Source organism: Nycticebus coucang, chromosome 4, assembly GCF_027406575.1.
Source record: "Nycticebus coucang isolate mNycCou1 chromosome 4, mNycCou1.pri, whole genome shotgun sequence".
Lineage (NCBI taxonomy): Eukaryota > Metazoa > Chordata > Mammalia > Primates > Lorisidae > Nycticebus > Nycticebus coucang.
This window is the reverse complement of record NC_069783.1, coordinates 103,924,513-103,951,524: the sequence shown is the minus strand read 5'-3', so window position 1 is coordinate 103,951,524 and position 27,012 is coordinate 103,924,513. Positions and strand designations below refer to the sequence as shown.

At 50.3% G+C, this 27,012-nt stretch overlaps 1 protein-coding gene across 2 annotated transcripts in view; it reads right to left on the bottom strand.

The window, feature by feature from the left end:
• SH3RF3 (SH3 domain containing ring finger 3) overlaps positions 1-27,012 on the bottom strand; it is a 340,566-nt gene that overhangs the window by 182,978 nt on the left and 130,576 nt on the right. Inside the window, exon 2 of one of the 2 annotated variants that reach the window (XM_053588118.1) lies at positions 21,890-22,066. The exons of the other annotated variant lie outside the window; for it this stretch is intronic. Coding sequence (XP_053444093.1) covers positions 21,890-22,066 — 177 coding nt within the window. The remainder of the gene's footprint in view (positions 1-21,889; positions 22,067-27,012) is intronic. 2 annotated transcript variants of the gene reach the window in all.

Sequence of the window (27,012 nt, the reverse complement as noted above, 5' to 3'; positions counted from 1 at the left end):
TCAGTGCTGTTTTATGAAGTCAGATGGGGAGAAGCAAAACAACCCCAAGGGCCCATCAATTGGAAAGGCATCCTTTAGGCTCGACTCTGAATAAGCGCTCATAAAAGTCCACTTTGTAAAAAGGCAATATCTATTTGATTTCCAAATGCTCATCTCCCAGCAATGAAAACTAAATTTGAACATTACCTGATGAATAGTACAACAGGTACAAACAGTATTTTTTTTTTTTATGGCTAGCTACTATAAGAGAGAAATAAAGAATTTGTGTTGATTACAAGAAATATACATTAAAAGCCCCATCATGTGTAAACTAAAACTGTACCATAATCATCACGGGTGCCCTTGGCCATGTTACTGGGGTTGTACATGCCGGGCAGGGGCAAGAGAGCAGAGCCCTCCTCTGTGAGCACACACCTGCCACCCACGTGGGGTGAGGCAACAGCTCTGTGACTTACTCAAAACACACATCCACCTCAGCCACCAGGGTGAGTACATTACCAATAGGTCCGTCCAATAACCCTGTGCTTTTCAAGCTGCTTTTTGGACCGTTGCCTAGTGGGGTCACCAAACAACAGGAAATGTGATCCTGTCATTACAGGTGGACTTGTTTTACAGAACAGGCCAGGTGACGGGGCTGTGTGGAGTTGTTCCCAGGACTTACGTTAGCGTGAGTCACAGTCATAGCACACAGTGACCTGGCTGGAGAACGCCCCAGCCGCTGTGCAAAGTCAGAGGAATGGCATCCATGAGGCTCTGACAGAAGAGCCCTGGCCTTGCTCCCTCCATGGGGCCCTGCGACAGAGGTGCCTAGTGACTTGCTCACGCCGGATGCACACTTGGCCTGCTTGCAAGAGCCACACAGGATGGAAATGGAAGCCAAGGCACTTCTAGGAGGAAGCCCAGAGGGACCCCACCAGGCAGGGAGGCCCTGTGCACAGTCCATCCTTGATGCAGCTCTGACCCACCCAGCCCCCACTGCTGACACTTTCTGGGGATAGCAAAGGACTTGTGCTCCAACCACTTAATGGATAATGCCCAGCACAAGTTTTTTCTCTAAGTGATCTATGGATGAGACCGTCTCTGCTTCCTGCAGCTGTCAGATGGAGCAGCCACAGCACATGGTAGTTAAGCGCCATATCCCAAACACATCCCACTGCTGCTGGTAGGAGCCTGCCCACAGGCAGCACCTGCACCGGGCATCCCGCTTCCTGCTGTAAGGCCTGAATGAACAAGACAGGCACAGCTGGAGGAGCAGCCCAAAGGGCTGGGCTCAGAGCACCAGGCCTTTGGGAAGGCTCTGCCTGATAGTTTTATTTATTTATTTATTTTTTGAGACAGAGTCTTACTTTGTCACCCTTGGTAGAGTGCCATGGCATCACAGCTCACACCAATCTCCAGCTCTTTGGCTTAGGTAATCCTCTTGCCTCAGCCTCCTGAGTAGCTGGGACTAAGGTGCCCGCCACAACACCCAGCTATTTTTTTGTTGCAGTTTGTCCAGGGCCGGGTTCGAGCCTGCCACCCTCGGTATATAGGGCTGGTGCCCTACTCACTGAGCCACAGGTGCCACCCTGTGACAGCTTTGTTCTGTGTCACAGAGCTCCTGGGCAGCAAGCCTCTGAGACCGCCTCCCATGGACATCACTGCCTGGAGGGAGCTCCCTTGCTTGTGGCTACAGCACACGTCAAGGGGCACCACGTGACAGGTGCCCACTCACATAAAGGGGTGGCATGTGAAAGGCACCCACCATGTGATGGGATGGCACATGACAGGCAACCCCCACATGAAGGGACACCCCATCCTCTGGAACCAAATAACTTCTGAGTACAGACAGGCCCACCATGGAGGGGGGCCTGCCAGGCTTCACGGTCACACGTACCACTAGCTCAGATCAGCTTCAATGCTGGGCTCCATGGCACATCTCTGTCTGCCGGGGGTACAGGGAGGGGAAGGTTGGAGAGACCAATAAGGAAACCACTGTAGGAGCCTGCTGAGCCGTGGGGATGGGAGCAGGAGCAGCAGTTGCCAGCAAGGATAGAGGGCCAGCCCCATGAGGAGGGACTCAGATCATCCCAAGACATTTCCATAGTGCTCCTCAGGGCCGTAAAGTCCCTCCAAAGAAGAGCCACTTCAGCCTCTGGGTCAACGGCTCCCACTCTGCACCAACCGTGGCTGCCCAGAAGGAGGCAGGCAGCCGGTAAAGTGGGGTGAAGAACAAACGCCAGAAGTCACAGCCCTGGGAGCAATCCTGAAGATCAATACACACCAACTGTGGGCTCCTTCCTAAGAGGTTAATATTGCCAAAATCACTAGTGCCTCATAAGAGGAGATCTCACCACCCAGGCCCAGACAACTTCAGATGGAGAAGGGTGCTAAGCCCACTCATAGGAAGGGCTCACATCACCAGATGTGCAGACCAATCAGGTGACAGCACATGGCAGACACTCCTCTCTATAAGCCCCGTGACAGAGACCAGCCAAGTGCCTCTGGCTCTGATTCTTCACCTCCGCAGCCTGAGTCTCTGTCTTCTCAGGGGTTTTTCTCAGCTGCTCATTTCCCACGAAGTGCCTGTGTCAGGGTCTACTCCACCATTCTGCAGTGACCTGAGGATGGCCTGGTCCCTGCTAACTTCCTTAACACCACCCCGGCCATGCTCACTGCCTGGTAAGACTGAGAAACCAAATGTTTGACTTTGTCTAATTTTCATTCACTTAAATTCAAACTCAAAGGGCTTTAAAGAACTTGAAATCAAAGACACAGGGCAGTGCTGATGGGTGAGCTGGTATACCCTGGGGTGGGGAGGGCTCAGACAACGTGGGACTGCTCAGCCTTGAAGGAGGAGACTCTGCCACTTGCACTACATGGATGAACCTGGAGGACACTGTGCTAAGTGAAATCAGCCAGAGACATAGAGAGACAAGCATCTTACAGTCTCACGCCCAGGTGGAATCCAGAGCAAACTCACGGAAGCGGAGAGCAGAATGGTGGTTCCGGGTGGTTGGAGCAGGGAGGTGCTGGAAAAGGGTATGGAGCTTAGTTATGAAAGATGAATAAACTCTGGAGAGCACCTTGCACACAGCAGTGGGACTCTCAGGCAACAGTACTGTACCATGTATTTAAATTGCTAGGAGGGTAAATCTTACAGTAAGTGTTCTTACCAAAATAATAACAATAATAAAGCATACAAGAGAAAACTTTGATAGGTGCTGAATTTGTTTATGGCCTTAACAGTGGTAATGGTTTCACAGTGTATCTTTATCCCTACACTCATCAAAGTGTGTGCATTAAATATGTACAGCTTTTTATATGCCAATCAGACTGACAGGCCAATAAGATGGTTTTTAAAAAACTAAAAAAAGGAAAGAAAGAAACAAACAAATAAACAAACCAAAAAAAACATGGGCAGTGTCCCATACAAGCCTACTCAACTCTGGTGCCTCCTTCGTGCCTCACTGGTCAGTGGCAACCCTCTCCCAACGTTTGGGTGACACTGGGTGGGTTTCTTTCCTTGAGGCCCAGAGGAAACAGGGAACATCTCAGGATCACCAAACTTACTGTCTACCCAGTGCTAGGCCTAGAAATATCAGTATTTTCACTCAAAGAAACTTTCATCATGTTTAGTGTCTGCCATATATAAGTCTACACAAAGGTTATCTAACCTAAAATATATAGTTTGAGCTAAGGAGAAGAGCCTTGCCTTAAAATTGAACAGTTCCTCCTGCCCCAGTCAAAAGAAAGGCATGCCCCATCTGAGCACTGCTGGAGGGAGGCCTGGTCCTTGATGCTGCAGCAGGGCTCTGGCTGCTTTGCTCTACAATGGGGTTTAGAAATAAGGCAATCAGATAACCTAATTTCCAATTTAGGTGCAGAGATCATTAGAAGGATCCCCGCCCACTCCAGTAAACCTCCATTTAACTTATTTCAGCAGCAAAGGAACAGGAGAAATGCCCTGTGTGAAAAAAAGGAGGTACTAAGAGCACCTGATGCTCCATCTCCTGGGACCACTCCCTGCCGGCTGGGCAGGAGACACCTGAGAGGCTGAGACATCAAGCAGCTGTGTCCGGCTGGCCAGTGGCACCACCACCTGCCGCAGTGAGTTTCAGCAGCAGCACACCATGGGTTCTCTGGCCTGATCTCCAGGCTCCCCAAGGGCCACCGAGCCCCCACCCCTGTCTGGCACTGCGGGACTGAGGCCCTGCATGAATGTTTACTCTGTGTCACTGCAGCCTCTCCTTCCCCATCCTGATCCTCCCATTCCAGAAACACTGTTACTGATTATTATGGTGACCTGGCGATGTCCCAGAGTGTGGCAATGCCAAAGGGATACCCAGAGCAACCTGACAGCCTCACAGGCCACAAAATGCAGGTGTCCCTGTGCAAGTCAGCTGTGCAGGTCCTGCTCCAGGGAGCCTCTCTACCACCTGCGCGGGAGGGGAAGAGTGGGCAGAATTCTTTACACGCTGAAAACTCTATGAGGAAAAACACAGGATGCTGCATCTGCGTGGCTTCCTGATGAGAAGTGACTCGCACAACCAAGATGCTAAAATCAGCCCAGCTCAGGGAAGAGCTTTGGGAGAGGCTGAGGAGGAAGATGGCAGACACATCTTGTCCTGCACAACCCGAGCTGCCCAGAGGAACTCCCTGAGAGCATATGTCTCTCTGTTTGATTTAAACTTATCAAACACCCTACAGAGGCAAGACAGGGTTAGAATCACAATTAGAAGGATGGTGCTTATGGGCCACCTTCTCAGGCAGGACGGGCACACAACAGTGACAGACGCGTGCCGTCAAGGGGCTCTGATAAACCACTCTCCTCAGAACAACATACTGTTCAAGCACCAGACCAACTTTCTACCCAAAGAAGCAGAGTGCTCTCCTGCCCTCAGGAGCCCCTGGGGTGGGTGGGAGCGTCATGCTGCTGAAGGCCATGGCTCTCTGGCTCTGGGCACACCAGTGTCCCATCATGCCCAGTGCTGCTACCCTGTAGCACTGCCTTCTCCATCCCAGGACACCTGTGATCAAAGGGGGAAGGGGGAGAGACTGTACGAGCTCACCCATACACAGATACACATGCACACCATACAGATGTACCCCGACACATCCCACACACCCCACGTACACATACATGCCCATGCCCATAGATGCACACGCACACAGACACACACAGACACCACACACAGCCAGTGTGGCTGCAGAGCCCTGGTGCACAGTCAGGCAAACTCCTGCACAGATTTCCCATGGCATGATGCCCTGACACTGGCCCGGGCAGAGGGCAGCTCCCCTGTGGCCTCTGCTATCTCTGGACAGACCTAAGGCCTATAGCATGTGAACTGGTGCTCTCGCAGAACCTACAACTCACTGAGGGTTCCTGCACAGGGTCCTTCACCACAGTTGTCCTGAATTCTCCCAAGTTTAAAGTGAGGCACCTTCCTCTGTCAGGACAAGGAAGCCCAGACTCATGTGTGGCCAGTCAGCACCACTCACAGCTACCTCCCGCCGCCATGCTCCAACCCCCGCCCAGCCCACTGCCAGCTGTCCCCAGTGCAACACTGAGGCCCTCTGCCTGGGAAGATGTGACAGGTCGCCATAGCAGCAGCGCTTCTGGAAGCCCCCACATGGACACCCACTCTGGCCTGTGGGCTCAGAAGAGTGTGCTCGGCCTGCAGTCAGAAGGTGACAGAGGAAGAAGAGGAGGGTGGGTGGAGGAGTGACTTCAAGACACCAGAAAAGGTCAAAGTCACAATGCATTGTCCCAATCACACCCCTAACCGTACCTGCGGAAATAAATGCCTGGCATCTCTGGAGCTTAGGTCCATGTCTTTGCCTCGCCTTGGTGGTGTAAGAACTCAGGATGCCCTCTCCAGAGTAACCCTCAGGGCCCCTGCTCTCCCCTGTCCTACTGTGCACAGGACATGCACACCCAGCCCTCACCAAACATCCGAGTCCTTCACCCCTGCTCTGACCTGTACTGCGCAAGCTCCACGCACTCACTCACTGCTCCCCACTGGGGCCCCAGTGCCTTCCGGCCTCCAAACTCTAGAAGAAAGGCCAAAAAAAAAACCCAGAACAAATCCTTCCCCATGTAAAGCTCTATCATTTTATTCCTTTGCTGAGAGCTGGCTCTGCACATCTCACTTGTCATTCAGCAGTTCTGAATTTTCATTTTGGGCTTTTTAATTGAATGTTCAGCCTGGCTGTACATGCTGGGTTTTGTAAGCATTTTAATCAATAAATAAATGAGCCCACACCATAGCCACATCCTCCATCTGGTGCTCACGACACAGCAGAGAATGAAAAGAAGAACTTGTTTGAGGATTCTCTTTTTTTATCCCCCTGATTATTTAGAATATTCCAGGCAGAACCAGCTTTTAGACTTATCACATATTGGGTAAAAGAGGTGCCTTACAATTCAAGGTTTCCTGTGTATTCACATGAAGGAAAATCAGGAAATGGGAAAAAAAATTGTCCTGTGATGATTCTTGAAGCTTCCCTGGGGCACAGCTCGGAGGTAGAGAGAGGTGGCAGGAGGTCTCCCTGCTTCAGAAGTCCCCAGAGGCTGGCTGACCAGAGGCCTTGAGGACGAACACTCAAATATGTGTCGAGACCTTTCCATGACAAGCACCATTCTTGAATACGTGGTTATAGCAGTAACCACATATGGAGCTATCCCCGTCCTTGTGGGCTTTAGACTTTAGTTGGAAATAACAGACAATAACAAAACATGTAATTAAAAGACCAAGAAGGCTAAACAGAGAAAGGTCCTTTGGAGGAAGTGAACCAGCTTGGGGGAGGCAGGGAAGACCCCCAGAGATGTAAGACCTATGTGTGCAAGTGGCCTGGGAGAGCCTACTTGGGGCACAGTGGGAAGGGCAGAAACATATGGTGGGAGCAGGTACATGGGGAAGGCATGGGGGGAGCTGGGGTGGCCTGCATGGGCCTCCTGGCAGCCTCTGCCTTTTCTTCTGTGAGATGGGGACCTCAAGGGCTTCTGAGTTGAGAAACCAACACCCTCTGGCTTCCCTCCCATCAGGATCACCCTGACCACTGTCTGAGGACAGATGTCCAAACAAGGGCAGCAGCAGGAGTGTCCGCAGGCAGCTCGACTGCTGTCCAGAGGAGAGATGTGCAGGGACCGAGTAGGGGTGGGAGAAGGTGGGCTCTGGCACATTTCCACATCTTGTGGGGTGAGCTTATGGGGTAAGCAGACACAGAGCAAGGGACCTGGAACACAAGGAGCTGGGCAAAGGACTGGCCAGGGGAGAAGAGTCCCATGTAGAACAGGTACCTGGGGAAGCCCCTGACGGACGCCCCCGGGGCAGGTGCTCCCTGCTCTAGCCCCTGGCCTGTCTTCCTACAGGCTGGCAGAACACAGCTGGCCCAGGGCAAGGTCAGGGTGGGGGGCACAGTCCTGGAGAAGATCAACCTAAAGCACCACCCCACAGCTTGTGCTCAAAAATGGCCTCTCCCTGCACTGTGGGGGATGCTCCTCGGGGACCTGCAGGCCCTGGGCTCTGTGACATGCTTCTCCCTCAGCAGGGGCCAGACTTCCGAGGAAAAGACAACAGATGCAGACCACTCTCGCTCTGCTTCTGGGGACATGGCTTTCTCCACCTCTCTCCTTTCCCTCCATCTCTCTGGTGACCTTTCCCCCCATGGCTGCCTCCACCTCCACCTGGCTCCTGCCTTCTGTCCATCCTTGGCCACTGCCTGACACCTGCCCATATCTGCCTCTCCCCTGAGGAGCAGGTCCAAGTGGGACTCTCCCCTTCCCCAGTGTAAAACATCCAACTAGGCACGTGCCCACCCGCCTGCCCACACACCAGCTTCAGTTGCTATCAGCTCAGGTACAAACCTGAGGCCCCCTGGGTGGGAGACGCTGATGTGGGTGGCAGCCCTATCAGGGTGGTCACTGTTGTGTGTGGGGGAGACACTGTCTGGGTGAGAATCATTGGCCAGGCAGGGGTCACTGGCCCACACCATGTGCTGTGCTGGGCAGCTGGTGGGGCCTCCTCCTAGGCCACTGTTGGCGCTGCTCACTGGCGATACTCTCGCCTCTGTCCCCGCCCCTCCCTGGTAGGCTTTCTTTCAACTGTTGGAGCAAAGGGTTTCACCAGAGGAGGTGTGCAGAAGCCAGTCTTCTCTGAGATTCACAGCATGTGTGTTCATGACAGTGAGGATATTGTAAATGGAAAAGGGGCCTCAGGCCTCTATGCTCCACACTGTCCTCCTTGCTCACACCCTCATGGCATCATCACCATTTGGAGGATTTATCCCCTGACCCTGGACCAGGAGCTCCAGTCTGAGTCTTCCCCACCACACACCAGCCAAGCCTGTCACTACATCACACAGCAAATGCTCAAACTTCTGATGACCAGCAGGAAGAATGCAAGCACAGCTCTGCTATAGGTAACAACTCCTTATATGTACACACCCGTCTTCCAAAAGCAAAGTCTCCTACCAAGCAGCTGTCTCTGACACACAGGTTCCTCCTGCTGAAGTGGCAGAAGACCCTTGGCCAGAGTAACCTGACAGCAAGGGGGCCCAAGGAATAATTATGACCCCAACACAACTCTCTCTCAGGTCACTTTCCAGCTAGAGGTGAGCCCATGACAAGAAGGGACATGATACAGTGGCCTCTTGGCCAAGCAGTGGCCCCTGGATGCTGGGACGCAGCCCACAGAAGCTCCCAGAACATGGAGAAGGGCAGGGGCCATTGGTCTGGGATCAGGGCCACTCATGAACAAGCCTTGGGCCATTTCATGGTGAAGAAACATGGTCAAGGGGCAAGATGCTTCTTACTTCTTACTCCTGATCCAACAAGTCTAAAGTGTCTGCCATATCCTGGCAACAGCATGTTTTGTTCATATTGTCCTGTGCAGGTGACTTCAGGGTAGGTTGAAAGCCAAGCAGGGATGCCAGACCAGTACAGTTACTTTCTGACACAACTCACTTCCACGGTGACAGGGCCCTGCCCTTGGAACTGAGGGACCCTGGGCTGGCATGGCCCCCAGGCCCTTCACCTTCCAGTGGTCTGTGCTCTAAGTGGATGGAGGATGCCCACGCTTGAGAGGAAGGGAGGTGTGGTATGCCCCTCACCTTTGGGTGGCCTGGCTTGCCAGGGCTGGAGTCAACTCAGTGTCCAGATCGGTCCAGACCAGAGGGTACAGCCCCCTTTCCAGACTTCAGTGCCTCTGACTGCACACGACAGGCACTTTTATAATCCTACGAGTTGTAACCCAACCCCAGCCGAAGGAGGAGATCTCCAGCTAGCCAAGTGGCCTTGCCTGTTCACAGTGCAGAGTTAGGTACTTTTCAGAAGAGGCTTTTCTTCACCCTGCCGTGTGTGTGTCCTCCCCACTGTGATAGCCCAGAGACGCACAGACCACAGGTGAGTCTCATGATGTGGCACAAACCCGCGGGCCTGGGCACTACCTGCAGAGTTCTGCCTGGGTGTCTTTTCTCCAGGACTGTCCCTTGCTTGTGTCACACTGAGACCCACTGTTTCTGCCTATAAACAAGGCATCTCCACACGGAGGCTGACAGAGTCCACTGGAACCTCAAATAGCTACTGAGTGAATCAGGAAGGTGCATACTCCTCTCCCAGTACCATTGCAATAAGACGCTTTCCAAGTGGAACATACAGGTAGAAAACTGGCAGAAGAGAAAAGGAAAATGCCCCAAACTGAAATTAGGAAAGGCAACTCGAAACCATGGGATTAGCAGCATGAAAAATTGGAATGAGCCTGAGAGCTGAACGGTTACATAAACTGGGGGAAATATTTGTAATGATTTCTTCCATGGCTATTAAATATCCATTTGAAAAACATTTTAACATAGTGAAAATATTCTAATTAAATACAGCACTAAGTAAAAAGACCAGGACACAAAATTGCATGTTTAACATGATCCCTACCATGTTTGGAAAACAAACTCACATGTTGAACCCCAAAATACTAACAAGGGGTTCCTCCGGATTATGAAAAGTACAAGCATATTTCCTTTTTAAAATATCACTTTTATACATTTATCTGTTACAAATTTTCTGTAGAGAGTACATAAGCAATGTTTTTAATTAGGAAGCATTGACAAATACATGCTATTTTCAGACTGAGGCAGCAGTTTTGAGGAGCTCCTCGGCAGAGGTTGCTTGAAACTGGCAGACAAACCTGGCCTGGGAGTCACTTGGGAGCAAAGGGGAGCTCATGCCCACAAGGAAGGGATCCGTCTTCCGACATCCCTCTGTGTGATGACTCCCACCATGAGGCGAGGCCTAGGCTCACAAGAGGACAGGGGCAGAGGACGAGCTTCCTATAGGAGCACTGCAAGGACAGGCATGGCCATGCGAGCCCCTCGGGTGCTCCTCCAAAGCATGCTGCCCAACAGCCCTGTCCAGAGCCTGGTCCTCCTGGCCCCAACCACCTGACCCTTGTAAGGCAGCCAGGCACAACTGATTGCAGGATGGAAACAGACATGGGACCCCACCTGCTTTCTGGGCAGATGGGCCTCGTCCAGCCACAAGGGATAGAGGCAGCTGCACGTGGAACACTGAAGAGCAAACAACCTCCCTCCCCCTCAACCATAATGCAAAAAAAAAAAAAACCAGAAAGAAGAAAAAAATGAAATTTCTGTTTCCTTTTCTCCTAACAACCTTCTGTTACTGCTTTCTGGCATTTCTCCACATTATGCTGACAGCATCTTCCAAGGAATTGTGCGAGCGGGTGCCCTCCCAGCCTCCCCACACTCATGAGCCAGGGCCCCAATTAGGCTCCATGTGAGCAGCTCAGTTCTGGACACCTTGTGGATCAAGGAAGCTTGGGATTATGTTCCATGGTAGGAACTAAACAGGCACACAAGACTATTAGATCCAGGGCTACTCGGGGAAGCCGGCTTGACACTTGCTGTGCAGCTACCATGTGCCTGGCGCCATGCCAGCCACCTAGGAAAACGGCAACACAAATAGTAGCCATTCTCAATGAATTCACCATCTGGGAGAAGAGGCAGAGAACTGAGGAATAAAGATAATATTTAGGCCCTAGATCAAGGAGGGAAAAGATTCCAAGAAATTGTTAGAGGCTGTCTAGAGCACCGTGTTATGAAGGGTTCTAAGCCCAGGCCTAAACCTGGGAAAGGTGTGTGAGCAGGGCCTTCCACCAGCGCACCAGGAGAGGGGTCTGTATCCTTGTTCTGGAAGACCAGGGGTGCAACAAGGAGGGTGTTTGGGTTAGAGGACTCTACAGGCTTTCAGGATAGGTTGGAACTTGTGCTGATCTAGAAAATGATAGGCATTGGGTGGGTGGTCACGGGAAATAGTATATCCAGGCTGGTACGTGTAAGAGACAGGAAAAAGCAAGTTGAGTTCTACAGAACAAGGACACAAGGATCCCAGGGGACAAATCTGGCATGTCCGTGTACACAGCCAGCAGAGAGAACCTTGAACAGTCTACACTACACATATGCCTGAACATACTCACTTCTTCTCCCACTCATTTATGGTGTAGCTGGATACAAAGCATAGGATTACTGAAAAGAGAAGTTCTCACATGGCCCTCCTTGTCTGTCTTTATTGACAAAGAGAAAGAATGATGTGATGTGTCTAAATAAGCCACCTAGGCAAAGAAGAGATGTCGCTCACCCAGGACCATGCCACTCTGGCCACCTCCTTACACAGTACTCAAAGTTTGTCCTCAGACCAGCAGCCCTGGCATCACCAGAGACTCCTTGGCTAGTCCTGAATCCCAGGCATCACCCTGGACCCACAGAATCAGAACCTGCATTTCAACAAGATCCTCCCAGTGGTCTGTTTAGAACCTGAAGACCAGAGCCCTGATTTTGTCCATAAGGTCCACTATTTAGGATCCAAGAACTAGATACGGAGGTAGCAGGAACTCCAGCAATCGTCTGGTTCAACCCCACAATATCCAAGATGAGGAAACCAAGGTCTGATAACGTTAGCTTTTAAGATTTCACTATCATACAGTTTCTGGCTAAAAAAACAAAGGTGCTTTTTCTTGTCCACATGTCCTCCCTCAGCGTGCATTCCCTCTGTAAGGGGCAGTCACAATGGCCCTGCCATTAACAGCAAAAGAGCTATGGGAGGAGAAGAAACCAGTGCAGCTAGCTCTCTGTGTCCCCCCAAAACACAAGCAAAGACATCTGTGAGTGAGGTAAACGTCCCAGTGCTGCATTGCGGTCCCTGTCATTACTGAGATCCTCACATGGAGTTCCAGCACACCCTGTGTCTGGTCCAGGCTACAGGTGACCACCGCACCACCCAGAGCATTTCTCATCCATCTGTGACACACGCCATCAAGAAGACCCAAGATCAGATACAAACAACACTTTCTCTACAGAAAAGTACATAAAACTCTTACTCAAGTAACTATCTGAAATGGTTGTTTTTAAGATTCTTTTGTGTGGAAGCAAAGGATGTGAAATCTTGTTCCACTTGGGAGTAAATAACGGGAAGAATGGCCCCAGGCAGTTGGTGATAATGTGGCATTCATTACAACTCTGTGCACAGAGAATGCCGTCCAAGTCATATGACAGCAGAGAAACGGGCTTCTTTTGTAGAGGGACAGAGAGGGGATGGAGGAAGATATAGTTAATAATTTTCTTTTCATCTGACAGCTTGGAAAGTCCCAGTTCAGCTTTATAACGCCAGCTCCTCGGCTATAATTTAACACCTCTTCCAAGAACAGTTGACAAACGAATGTTAGCGAGCAACACAATGCCATTTTCATTCACCAGCCAGAATGATTTTTTTATGTCCTTGATAAGCCCACAAATATATTTGACAATTTATTCATCGCTATGGTTCGGAGTCAAGATGCACTCTCTTCTGCTCTGCAGACACGGGCACTGCTTTCTTTACCGTACCCCCATCTGTTTTTCTACCACATGGGCATAAAGATTTCCAGAAGCTACTAAATAAGAAAGTGATTTCAGCCCTCCTGTAGTAGCTATCCAGCCATCTGCTGTCTTACCCATGTGCCCTCAATCACGACAACCACTTCCACCCTTGTTCCAAAGACAGGATGAGGAACAGCAATCTCCCAGGCTGCGGGCAGCACACCGCAGTGCAAGAGTGGCAGCAGAGTGACAATGCCTTGCCTAGCAAACTTCACAGGGTGCCCTCAGGAAACAGAACAATCCTCAACAGAGAGGGAGTGGAGGTGACTTCAGAAGCACGTGACAAAATTTCTGTTTGGGGAGGTCACCTGGGGTTCCTGATAATGTAGGGCGGAAAAATGTCTTTAATGGCCTCTCTGCAGGCTAGCACACTTTCTGACTCCATCTGATTTGAAGAGCTGGCATATTCATACTCAGATGCCTCCTTTGTGAGCTGGTCTTCAGAGGAGAACACCTCTGAGTGCTCCTGTTCCCTAATACACTACAAGCTACAGCAGCCTCCCCCCACCCACCACTCCCAGCTGTAGTAACTCTAATAGGGGTTATGCAAAGTAATTACAGTTAATGACAGCCATCCTGATTTTTAACTTCCTTTTCTTATGAGACCCGGGGATTTGCATATTTTGCCTATTTGGAATGGTTGCAAGTATAATGCATCTAGGTTTCTGAATCCTTCTTGGAAATGGAAATTCATAGCATTATCCTGGTAGCCTCATCTCTGGGCAAGTAGAAGCTTAGGGGCTCGAGGCTGAGCTGATGGCATTAAGGCCAGTGATACAAAGATGTGACAGTTCAACTCTCCTGGCACCTATCAGTCAGCAGCCACAGGATTGCATGTGCCAGGGCCCACTCTGCCCTTCAAACAAGAACTTGAGCCTTTCCTTTGGCTTGGTCATTTTAGCAGGGAGGTCCTGTTAAAATGAGGAAGATGGCACATTCAGCTGGGGCCCTGAGGGGAGTGTGCCAGGGGAAAATCACAGGACTGTGGATGGGGTTCAGAAAGCTGCACGTGGGGGTACAGCAGCCTAAGACTAGCCCAAGACAAGGTTGAGGACATCCTTGTGCTTCCTGGACAAAGTGACTGCTCTGCCCAGTGTGTGCTGGCTGCAGTTTGAACGGAGTGAGGGCTCACAGGGTGAGGGGCGGAAGGCACAGCCGCAGTGCCCTCTCTATGCACACCACAGTCCCACTAAAGGCCCATCTGTTCTCATCACTCGAGTATGAGAGACCTGATAACCAAAAGCCACATAGTCAGAGATTTGCTCCAGGCGGGCCTGCATACCTTGCTTCCTTGCTGCTCAGCCCCTGGTGTCACACTGAGCTGGTGTCATGCTGAGCTGAAGGCTGGCTTGCTGCTTATATCTATGACCCAGACACCTTCATGATTAGCAAGTGTAAGAAGCCTTCCCAACCCCAGGATTCTAAAATCTTAACAGTTCTGACATGGGAAGATTTCTCCCTGGAATATGGGCACAGGCCAGTTGCTACCTATTGGCTCTTATGTAACTCAGTAGTGTTTCACTGCGGGGATGGGTGAGGAGAGGGACCCTGCACTGGACCCCCGGAGGAATGACATTACAAAGATGGGATTCCTCAGCCCATCTATCCCCAGGGTTTCAGTCAATGTGGGTGGGTCTGCATTTGGAGGGACAACTGAGCACTTTCAGATCCCGCCCAGGCCTGGCGGTTTCCCCACCCTGCCCCCCAATTTCCATCCATGCTCTCCAGGCTTCTGTGATTCATCTGTGGTGTGCAGGTGATGACAGTGGGATTAGTCTCATGGGGGCTTATCCAGAGATTAAATAAAAGCAGTGATTACACGGCACAGAATTTTGCATCCAGATTTTGTGTTTTAAATTTTTCCAAGGGACTGGTTTCTTCTAGGGTCCCGTAATTGGTCCCTCTTCTGTGGTATTTGGTGGGTACAGTCACCAGATTCTTGACATTCTTACAGAGACGTGGTACCAGTGTTTGCAAAGTGTAAGAAATTTTGTCTTCATTCCTGGCCACAGATAAAGACACGGACATGTCTCCTTTATGGGCTTATCAAGGACATAAAATTCTTTTTTTTTTTTTTTTTTTTTTTGAGGTATTCAGGCATCTTCAGGATGCTCAGGAGTTTTTGAGAGCAGCAGATGGGCACAGAACACACAGGTGCTTCCACCCAGCCAGCAAGGCCACCCTCCCCTGTGACCCTATTTGTGCTGGGAGGCTGAGCTCTCTGCACCACATCCCCAGACAGGTGGTGCGCTTGTCTAACAGGAAAACTGAGATCAGGGTATCCCCTCCAGGCTGCCTTCCATCCCAGGGGGGTGGTCCACTGCATGGAGCTCTTCTCTCTGGCTTCTGCAGACCTCTTTGTCCCTTCCTCCCAACAAAGCCCCCCACTGTTGTTAGTCTTAGGGTGCTGCACCCCCATGTGCAGCTTCCTGAACCCCGTCCGGTCCTGTGATTTTCCCCTGGCACACTCCCATCAAGGGCCCACCTGCGTGTACCATCTGTCTTCCTCATTTTAACAGGACCTCCCTGCTAAAATGACCAAGCCAGCAGAAAGGCTCAAGTTCTTATTTGAAGGGCAGAGTGAGCCCTGGCATAGGCAGTCCCGTGGCCTGTTGGCTGACAGGTGCCCACAGTATTGAACTGTCACATCTTCGTATCACTGGCCTTAATGTGGTCAGTTCAGCCTGGACCCCCTAAGACATCATGTTTGCCCAAAAATGAGGCTACCAAGAAAATGCTGTGAACTTCCCTTTCCCTCGACCATCACGACAAGATCTGAGCTTAACAGCCAGCCATCTCCCTCATAGTGACCCAAAAGCCTCCCCTGCTCTTTTTCTTGGCCCTTACTTTAAGGACTCAAAGTGAAATGAAATCCTCAGACTGACTTTGAGAATCCACAAGTAGCAAGCACCAGGCACCAGGAGTCCGAGTGCCACTTTGCTTTCCTACCACACGTAGGACAGGTGGCTGAATATCCACCTCTCAGTGCCAGAAGTATCACTCATTCTTGAGTGTGAGAGCAGGTTTCCGCCAGCCCCTTACTAATGCATCACAGCTTATGCTAGGCCAACTGCCTGGCAGGCCACAGAACCTCAGAACCCAGAGCACAAAGGAGGAAAACCAGGTTAATGAAGAGAAACGGAGCGCGTCGGGAGGGAAGGCAGGCAAGGGCACAGGCAGGGAGCAGTCAGGCGCCCAGCCAGAGTGGGGGCTCTAAGGCTGGGGGCCGTGTGCTACCCCATCCAACTCCAAGGCCGTGGCCTGCTCAGACCACACCTCAGGTCATTGACAGATGCAAAACAAGCTTTTACGAGTCCCTGGAGGAACCTGTGCCAGGTTCCCCTCGGAGCACGACAAATGCCTGGGCCTGACTCTGCCCAGAACACAGTGCTCACTCCCACCACAGGGCACTCGAGTCTCCTGCCACGTGGGTGCCCCTGTGTGCACTGTTAATACGCCAGGTCTAATTACACTAACAAAAGAGCACTCACAGAGAGAGCAAAAACCACAGGAGGATCCGCGTGGTTCTGTCTTAAGCCTGATTAAGACAAAAGGCTCTGTGCTACTGCTTTGGAAGCTGCTGCTGACTCACAAGTGGCTTAACCCAGCTATTAACAGCCAGCGCCTCAGCAGCTCCCCTCCTGCTGATGCATGGCTCTCCCAGCACTGGCACCATGACTGACATGCTCCCCAAACCTGAAGCCCAGGGCTGGACATTGGTTTGTTAAGCCCGGGGCTGAATGTTGGTTTGTTTTTCTCTTTAAAGCTGCTCCATGGAACACTCCCCCTCACCCCTATCCCCTCTGTTCTTTCTGGCTGGGCAACGAGCAGACCGGGTCACTGCTGGGGTCTTCTGTGACAGGACAGAGTACACTGGCAGAGAACAGGGCCCATATGACACACACAAGGGTAATGTGTCCCCCAAGAGGCAGCTGCTGCCCACCCTGACTCCACTTTTGATAGTATGTGGCTGGAATGTCTTTCATTAGTTTCCCAAACCCTGTCTTAGGGAAGCAGATGAACCCAGTGTCCATTTTTTAATTTAGTATATTTAAGAGCATCACCTAGCCTCGGCCACAGGTCCTTTAAAAACATGCCCCAGAGACACGCTCAGGTGTGCAGTGAGCACAGCAGTGAAGAGGGTCTGCATGGCCTGGAAGAACCTCCCCACGCCACCAAAGCCTCAAAAATGTGGTCTGCCCCATCAATTTGACAGTGGATTCCCACACACTCCCAGATAACCACTTCATGCCCTGTGTCCAGCCAAGGCCAGCCTATATCTGCTCCATATGCCATTGACACATGATGTTCCCTGCACAGGTGGTCTCGGTTGGCTTCCCAAGGTTGGGTGACATGAGGGCGACATGACAGCAACTGGAGGAGTGCTCCTGTCCTGACAATCACAAAATTCTAATTACTTCGTCTCTTGAAACTTATTTTATAATTTTGGTCTCTATCAGTCTCCGAATGCTTTAAGAATAAAAACGCCTTTCAGTAATAATCCTTGCCCTCACCACAGGGAAGGTGCACCACTGATGCCCAAATGATGTGGTATAGCACATGGGCAATATGTCTTCAAAGGAAAGGAGCCCCCAAGGGGCACACAAATGAGAACCCCCGAGGGCATATTCCCATGAGAACCCCCTGAGGGGGGCACACATGTGAGAGAAAGCAGGCCCCCAGCCCCTTCCCTTCCCAGGCCGCCCCTCTGTAAGACCCAAGGGCTTAGTGCCCAAAGGGTCATGTCCTTCACTACTGTGGAAATGCCAGGGCTGGTCTGGGAGAAGTGGCAGCTGATGCCAGCTGATCCCCCCACCCCCAGCTTTCCTATCCAGGAACACCTGGGTAGAACTGTTGGGGAGGGAGTGTGGGAAGCACAGACTCCTGGCACCGAGATGGAATCTGATGGTCACTATGCATGTGTTGAGGCCACCAACACACGTAAAGGAACCCTCTCCACAATATCCCCAGTTGCTGAGCACCAAGGCTGGCAGATCCTCCCAGGGACAGGAAGCCCCTAACTCTGAAAATGAGTTACACAAGGGGATAAAGAAAATGAACACAAGTTTAAGAGCCAGGCAGGGGCAAGTTCAAATCCCAGGACCACCACTTAGCCCCTCTGTGACTTTGGCCAGCCTGCTAACATCCCTGACCCTCAAATTGTCCATCCACAGAAGAGGTTCCAGGGAGCACCAAGAATCACAGTCTACCTCCCCTGCCCCTCTCTCTCTCGGCCCCGAAGCTCCATCCATCACCACCCTGCTTGCCAGTGTCCTGCATTGACACAGGACAATGTCTGTCTCCCACAGGGCAGCATAGTGCCACTCCTCAAGTTCAATGCTGAGCACAGAGGCACCGAATGGCTCCATTTCCACCCAGCAAGTGGGGCCTTGGTGGAGGCCAGCTATAGGGCCACGGGGCAATGAGGGGAGGTGTCCAGCAGGCTCACTGATCAGTGGAGCTTGAGCAGGGGACCTCTGGGTGCAGAGAAGGCCGCCATGCTGGATCCCGGAGCCAGGGAGCAGAGTGGGGCTAAGCCCCCAGCGCACCTTCTGGGGACAAATGATAGCCATGTCTATACTGTACCTGGGCATTCTCAATCATCTTTCAGAATTCATAATCTGCCACTATCGGCACTGCCACTCACAAAAATGATCAGCAAAACCCACTTTAAAGGAATTACTCCAAGAAAATGAAGGTACACAAACATCCCCAATGATATGAGTAAGAGCTGGAATGAGCCTGACAGCTTCCCCCAAAACTCTGCTCAGCAGTGTCCCCAGGTCCTGCAGCCACTGCAGACCCAAGGCAGCCCTTTACCTCCCCTGACCTCCCACACAGGCCAGGTCAGGTGGCACCTGGCACAGCGTCCTGGGCCTTCCTAATGTAGCAGGGCAGAACATCCCTGGAGCTCACACATTTACTCCACACCCACGTCTTGGCATCTCAGCAAAGCCTGAGTCACTGTTTCCTTGAGCAGATCCCGCACCAATTACGAACATGTTAGACTAAACAACATCATCTACTCTGTTCTCATTCTTCGAAGTGAATCTTTCCCTACGTTAACGTGTGAGGAGATACAGATTTAACCCCCACAAACATGCACAACAATAAGACAAAATAAAAATGGCTGCTACCCGTTACCAAACAGAAGTTGCTCTTCAGGGAGGATAACAAGAAGACTAGAAAACGTACCCAGTGAGCAAGTGAGGGGGCATGCCTGCCCCAGGTCACCAGGCAGTTAGAGACGGGACTCGGCCATGCAGCCCAACTCAGATCCGGCTGGTGTCCCCTCTGGCACTGAACAGACATGTGGTGCCTTGACCTAAGCCACGGAGCACCCTGAAGACCTGGAATAGGCTCCTGCTCTCCATCCCCCAGGGCCAGGAGGGCCCTTCGCTCCTGCCATGTGGCCATCACTAGATTCTGCCTCCCTCCTGTGGCACGTGCCAGCTCCCAGCCCCTCCCCCAAGCACTATGTGGGCCCCACTCTCAGCACCCCCACTGCCTCTATGACTAAAGTGCTCCTGGGGCTTGCTTTTCTGGCCTGTGGCAGCCACTCCACCATGATGCAAACCAGAGTAGACTCTTGTAATTTCCTCTGCCCTGAGTTGAACCGAGAAGGACCTGCAGCTGCTCACTCCTGAGGCGGGACGGTCACATCAAGCACTGCACTGTTCAACAAGCAGGCTGCAGCTTGACCACACGGCTTCTTCCTTGACCCCTGCGTTCCTTCACTGCTCTGCAACTACCCTCGGGGAGTCCCGCTGCAGGGTCACATCAGAAGAGTGTCTGGGATGCGTGGACTGGAGGGAAGGCGCTTTCTGAGAATGTCCCACCAGCAGAGCAAGTTCTGCCTCTCCTCACTCTCAGCAGTGCATTTCTCAGTGGACAACTGAGAAGGAGGGGCTGAGGGGCAGTGAAGAGGCAGGAGGGCCAGAACTGGGACTGCACCGAACGGGTGACAACACTGCTTAGGGCCTGGGCTATAGTGTTGCTCATGCCTGTCTTTTGGGGTGTCAGGAACCATCTCCCCTCTCCTGCTCTCTCTGGCTCTGCTGTGACAGATGAAGAGGGCCCTGGGGACAGTGTGGCTCAATTGTCAGGAGCACAAGGCTTTGAGGCTGTGTATCACCTTTTCCACTGTTGGGACCCAATCCAAGTTCCTAGTAGTGCAGAGCTTTGGCTTCTGTACTTGTGATGAGGATGACACATCCTCTCCCACAGGCTTACTACAAACAGTATGCAGAACCTGCAGGGACATGAAACAGCTGAACACAGGATACGTGCTCAATAATGGAGAGAGAAGTGGGTCCTTGTCCAAACACAATCGACAGGGTCCCTGAGCCACACACTCCTAGCCACATGGGGAAAGCCACTTTTCCAGCCACTTGCCTTGGGTGCTCAATAGGAGAAAGACCGTTTACATCAAGCAAATGTCTCAAAATACTGTTCTGACTATAGCCTATCGGAACTTTGAGACTCATCACACAGGTTCTCAAGGACTGAGATTTTAGATCCCTCTATTTCCATGGCTACTAGGCCTGGGACTGGGTCAAGTGCCCCACTGAGCCATGATGGTTGACAAGCACCAGGAAGGAGCTGCCCATGGCTTGGCTACTCTCCCACCCTCCCAACCTGCAAGCCATCAGTGCACAGGGGAAGACCCAGAGCAGCAGCAGCAGGAGACTGCTCTCCAGAGCCCCTCCAGCTCACAGCCACTGACAGGCTTTGCATAGAACCCAAAAGGGTTAAATTGAGAGTCCTGGGTCTCCTTCCCTTCCTGTGCTCACAAGCGGGGACCCCGCAGCCAACTTCTCCATGGCTGCCAGCTCTTTATGTCTGTGTCTTGTGCTAGTGCAGACCAAGCAAGTTGACTTTGGATGTCAGCTGTTTATGACTCTGACCACGCATTGCAGGAAGAAAGAGCCCCCCCTCCCCCAAATAGAAAACAGAGCTATGTTTTATACTGGAAAAAAATAGAAAAAGAAGAGGGGGCCAGTCCAGGATACTGAAGTCTCAAATCTCTGCTGCACTACCCTGAAGCAACACAGACTAAAGAAACCATGACCTTGGGAGTGTCTGCTTTACTCCCTGGATGCTCAATGGCCCCAGGGGCCCATATCCTAATGCCTGCTAGAGGATGGGCCCTGCCAGCACCCTTTACGCCTGACAAGCCCTCCCATCCCCTCCTCCCTGGCCTGGCTCTGTGCTGTCCATGAGGTCAGTGACTATAATGATTTGGTGTCATTGCTCCCAAGGGTACTGAGTTTCAAAAGAAATTCAAGCTGACAAGAGTTGCAAGTGGGAAGTTCCAATGACAGAATCTGTAAAAGAGAGAGAGATGAGGACATGTCTGGGGAAAGGTGAGGGGTAAAGAAGGATCACAGCCTATTCCTTAAAATCCCACTGACTAGGCTGTGTGTGCCCCCTACTCCAGCCAGGGCCCGTAGTGTGTCAGTGGGTGCTGACGGCGGCTTCCAGCCCCAGGCATCTCAGCAGCCCCAACGCCTGATTGGGGATGAGGCCAAGAGACAGAGGCCCCCAGCAGATCAATGCCATTTCCATGCATGATCCTGTCACTGCCTGTTTGGCCTAATTATCAGTGGTCATGAATCCTCACTAGCCCTTCACTGGCCCCTGGAGAATTTTCAAGCGGTCAGCTTTGCAGAAGCAGTGGAGATGGCTGGAGTTAGGCCACCTCCCTCAGAAACGAGGTAAGCTGTCAGGAAGCTAATGGTCACACGTCACCCAGCATCTTGGCCTGCCACTCCACACCACGTGGATAATGTGCACCACGACACCGGTGGCGAGCAGCAGTCCCCTCAGGCTTCACCCTCAGAAAGAAAAGTCACCTCTAAGTCACGTGCACACACATGGACTGGGATGAGGAACCTGCAAGCCCACAATCCCTGGTCTCCTGATGGCTGAAAGCAGGTCTTCTCCCAGGGCCTGGGTGGATTGCTACTCGGTGAATACTCACCCCTCTCCAGCTCTGCAAGGTGCACGTCCGCCTCTTGACTTTGGGCTCAGCCACATGAGTTGCTTTCGCTAATGTGATACTGGCAGGCAGGTGGGCTTGCTTCCTGTGGACACAGCTTTCACCATGAGAACACGGGTCCGGTGGCTGCTGGCCCACAGAAGGTAAAATGCAGCAGACCTGGAAGCCAAGCCACACAGGTGTCAGCCCATCCACCTCACAAAGGATCGTGAGCTGTGAATGCTGTATGCACCGCGGATTCCAGGGGTAAACTGTTCAACACAGTGATACTGGGGCACCAGCTGCCGGACAGAGCTCCCGACGTTCCCAGGAATCCCATGTTGCCTGCCCCTTTGTCAAATTCTGCACCTTGCAAACGTGAGTCTGTGTTCACTGGGCATGTTTATTTTCGTTGAACTGAACACCAAATTAGAAAATGAAATGGCCGTTTCTTCAGCACTGTCATCACCACTGCACACTGACAAGCCGCCCATGCCCTCTGAGCACCACCCCCCACCATGGGCACCAACCTGCTGGCACATGTGCAAAAGGGCAGCGCTGGCCCTGCCACCAGCTGATGGACATGCCCTGCATGAAGGAGTGCAGAGAGACACGGTGACTTCCTGAAATCGTGCTGAGCAGAACAGAACTTAGGTTACCTCTTGCTTCTCTGCTTTCAAGAGGTGAGAGCAGCAGGCGGAAGATAGAACTCGCCAGTAATCACTTCCCAGATCCTCGGCATCCCCTCACCACTAGGCTGGGCTGACTACCACATTGTTAGTGTATCTGCAGGAACAGGGGTGCCCTGAGTGGGAGAGAGGGAGTCCAAACGTGGCCCTGCCTGTTTAATTTAGAGTAATTCTGAGCTACACTGCAGAGGAGCACAGGGGAATAAGTAACACAGGGAGGCACTTTCAGCTGAATCTGTGCCTGTTACTTGGTATTCCATGGGTGCTCAGAGACACTGGCAGCTGCTAAATACACAACAGAAGTGGGGCTCTTCACAGCAGATAGATACTAAATCTTACAAAATTACACAGCTGTGGTGATTGAGAACACAGTTTTGATTTCCACAAATAAGTCCTGGGCCACATAAAGAGTCTTAAATGAAGAGACACTAGGGAAATAATTCAGAAATTCAATCAAACCATTATCTACATACCTCAGTAATACTGACACTGGAGTCACATTTAGGTCACTGCACAGACACGGACAGGCCAAGTTTGAAACATCCAAAGTGGGGAACAAATGCTACACTGATACAGCTGAAATTCTGGTAACCATTTCTAATTAGGTAGTGGAGACACGCAGAGGGCCTGACCTGCACCTCACATGGACTCTGCAGGCCCCAGGGGCTCTGGGCTGCCAAGGGGCTGCAGCATGGGGCTGACTGCGCCTTTGCTCCCACACTCAGCATGGCACATGGCACTTAGCACATGCTCGCTGGAAGTCTGTGGAGTCTGATGGACTCTGTCCACCATTTCTTTTGGGAAGTAGAGTGTCCTCAACTCAGCACACCCCTCTGAAACTCTCCCCCAAATACAAGCCTCAGTCCACTCTGCTTTCTTCATCTCTTTTTTTTTTTCTTATGTGAATTTATTTTATCTTACTTAAACATATTGTTTCTTTTTCTTTTTATTAAATCGTAAACACATAGATCATGTATACATTAATGCATTTATGGGGTACAATGTGCTGATTTCATATAGAATTAGGAATAGAATACTACATCACACTGGTTAATAGATACCTCATCTCGTTTAATTATTGTGTTAAGTCATTTATACTAATAGATCCGACATGTACCCTTACATTATGCACCACAGGTGTGATCCCACCATTCACCCTCTCTCGATCTGACCTGCCCCCTCCCATCCCCCTCCTCCCTCCTTCATCTTGGACCATAGTTGTGATCTATTCTTCATATGAAAGTGTGAGTGATTATAAATTGGTTTCATAATAGTACTGAGTACATTGGATATTTTTTCTTTCATTCTTGAGATACTTTACTAAGTAGGATATGTTCCAGCTCCACCCATTTAAACGTAAAGGAGATAAAGTCTCCATCTTTTTTAAGGCTACATAATATTCCACGGTATACATATACCATATTAATCCATTCATGGGTCGATGGGCACTTGGGCTTCTTCCATGACTTTGGCTATTATGAATTGAGCTGCAATGACCAATCTGGTGCAAATATCTTTGTTATAAAGTGATTTTTGGTCTTTTGGATATACACCTAGTAGAGGAATTGCAGGATCAAATGGCAGGTCTCTTTTAGATCCCTGAGTATTCTCCATACTTCTTTCCAAAAGGGACGTATTAGCTTGCACTCCTACCAGCAGTGCAGAAGTGTTCCCTTTTCTCCACATCCACACCAACATCTGTAGTTTGGGGATTTTGTTATGTGAGCCACTCTTACGGGAGTTAGATGATAACTCAAAGTGGTTTTGATTTGCATTTTTCTGATGATTAAAGACGATGAGCATTTTTTCATGTGTCTGTAGACCATGCACCTATCATCTTCATAGAAGCTTCTGTTCAAGTTCCTTGCCCACAATGAAATGGGATCACTTATTTTTTTCTTATTTATAAGTTTGAGTTCTCTGTGGATTCTGGTTATCAAACCTTTGTCAGAAGCATAACCTGCAAATATCCTCTCCCATTCTGAGGACTGACTGCTTGCTTTACTTACTGTGTTCTTGGCTGTGCAGAAGCTTTTTAGTTTGATCAGATCCCAGTAATGTATTTTTGGTGTTGCTACAATAACCCGGGGGTGGGTGGGTCCTCCTCATAAAGTATTCTCCCAGGCCAATTTCAAAGCACCTTAAATCCTTTTCGGAACAAGGTAGGATATATGTAAATAAGTCAGATCTGATTTTTCCTGATGCAAAACAAGGGAAACTGAGATATCACCAATACAGAAATAATTGAGATTTCTTTTTTTTGACAAAAGGTATTCTCTGTATGATTTAAAATATCTGCCTGTTAACAGGTCAGATCTGTCCAGCCCCTTAATCCAAATACCATGGCATAACAATAGTAGTACTATTGTTTCACTTCCCAGTATATAAACGAAACATGAGTTTTCTTCAATTACTGTATCTATTCTGCAGATGAAAAATGAAGCACTCAGTGACTTGAACACAGCCTTCTACATACCAAGAACTGGACTAAGCTTCATGATGTCCCTGGGTCCTGGAGAATATTTACAGCCACCACTGGGCTTGTCTAAAGACAGCCAGAAGTCTATGGAGGGATTCATATTTACCATTAATGCCTTAATAGCCCAAAGGACTAATTCCTGATCTGTCCAATCATGATTCTTTTCTAAATCAAATAACTTTTTCTTCTTCTAAGATACAGGAGCTTTACCACCTTCAGAAATGTTCATACTTATACGCATGGTGATGTGAGAGAATACTGGTGTGCTCTCTGGTTTTAAGTTGAACGCTTACGTCTAGGGAGCTCAGAGCACCAGCCCAGAAAAGGGAGGGCTCCTAACTTAAGTCTTTTCAGGGGCAGCCAAACGATGCTCCGAACCGTCTCTGGTCCCGAGTCACTGTTCCTAGGGAGAGCAGATGCCCCTGGGATGAAGGGTTGCTGGGTTCCTCTCTGACAAATGAACCATGAAATCTTCTCCAGAATGAAAATACTAGGACCTGCCAGTGGGATCAAGTGGGGGGCATGTTAGTCTTCCCACTCACAGCTGTAACTGATATGGGCTATAAATCTACTCCACAGCCACAGCCAAATAACATCAGATTATAATGAGTTTTCCTCTCCATAAACCTAAAGAGGACTTAAAAAACCAACCAACCTTGAAGGGAAAAGGTGAAGCTCCCCTTGCACTCCTCCAATCCCTCTCACCAGTGACCAGCTCCATAAACTATCATTAGCAACGGATGCAGGGAGGCGGCTACATGGGAGAGGAAGGGGAGGCCACCAAACAGGCAGATGAAGAATGGACCTTTTAAACTGACTCAGCTAACCAAGCATCCACACAACCTTGGCTAATCCTTGAACTTGGGAGTGCAACCATCCCACAGGTAGAAGATAGCATAGGGTGGGTGCACTCTGAGTGCTTATCAACTGATTAACACATTTATTGTTGAGATTTCTTGTCCTTGGTTATCTGGAACAGCCTACAACCCTGAATAAAAAAATAATGTGTCAGCTGCTGCCCCAGCCCACAGCAAACTTCTGTGTGTGTCCAGTTGATCTTCCTCAGACCATATCCACAAACACTTCACAAAGCCCTCACTTAGCACTAGTCTGCTTACCAATGTGATCTCCAACATGTGATTTCCCCTGGAATCCCTCCATCACTCCTGCTTCCCAAATAATTAGAGAGGCAGGGCCCACCGCCCTGGGAGTAAAGGCCAATAGCCTTATTCATGATGATTAAGCAAAGCTTCACAAATGGATAAATATGGGCTTTTGCTGTTGGTATAATGAAGCAGACAAGCATGGAATGCGTTTTTTTAATGATGGAAGTTGTTCTAAGAGAGATGTTCTATGGGGGCAATTTTGCATTATTTGTAAAGGTCTAAGTCATAAAAAGAGGCATTATATTATAATATAATGTCTTATAAAACCACTACATTACTTGTCCAGTATACTCATTTATATTAATCTACAAATATTACATTGAAGTGGTACTTAGAACTAGATTATTTTGTTGAGGCAAAAATCATGTACAATGAAAGTAACCATTTTAAAGTGAACAACTCATGGCATTTAGAACTTTCACAATGTTGTGCAGACATCACCTCTATTTGGTTCCAGATAGTTTTATCACCCCAAAACAAAACCCTGTACCCACTAAGCAATTCTCCTCTACTCTCCTCCCTTTGGTCCCTGGAAACCACCAATCTGCTTTCTGTTTCCATGGATTTACCTATTCTGGATGTTTCTTTCTTTTTTTTTTTTTTGTAGAGACAAAGTCTCACTTTACTGCCCTCAGTAGAGTGCCGTGGTGTCACACAGCTCACAGCAACCTCCAGCTCTTGGGCTTACGCGATTCTCTTGCCTCAGCCTCCCGAGCAGCTGGGACTACAGGTGCCCGCCACAACGCCCGGCTATTTTTTTGTTGCAGTTTGGCTGGGCCAGGTTTGAACCCG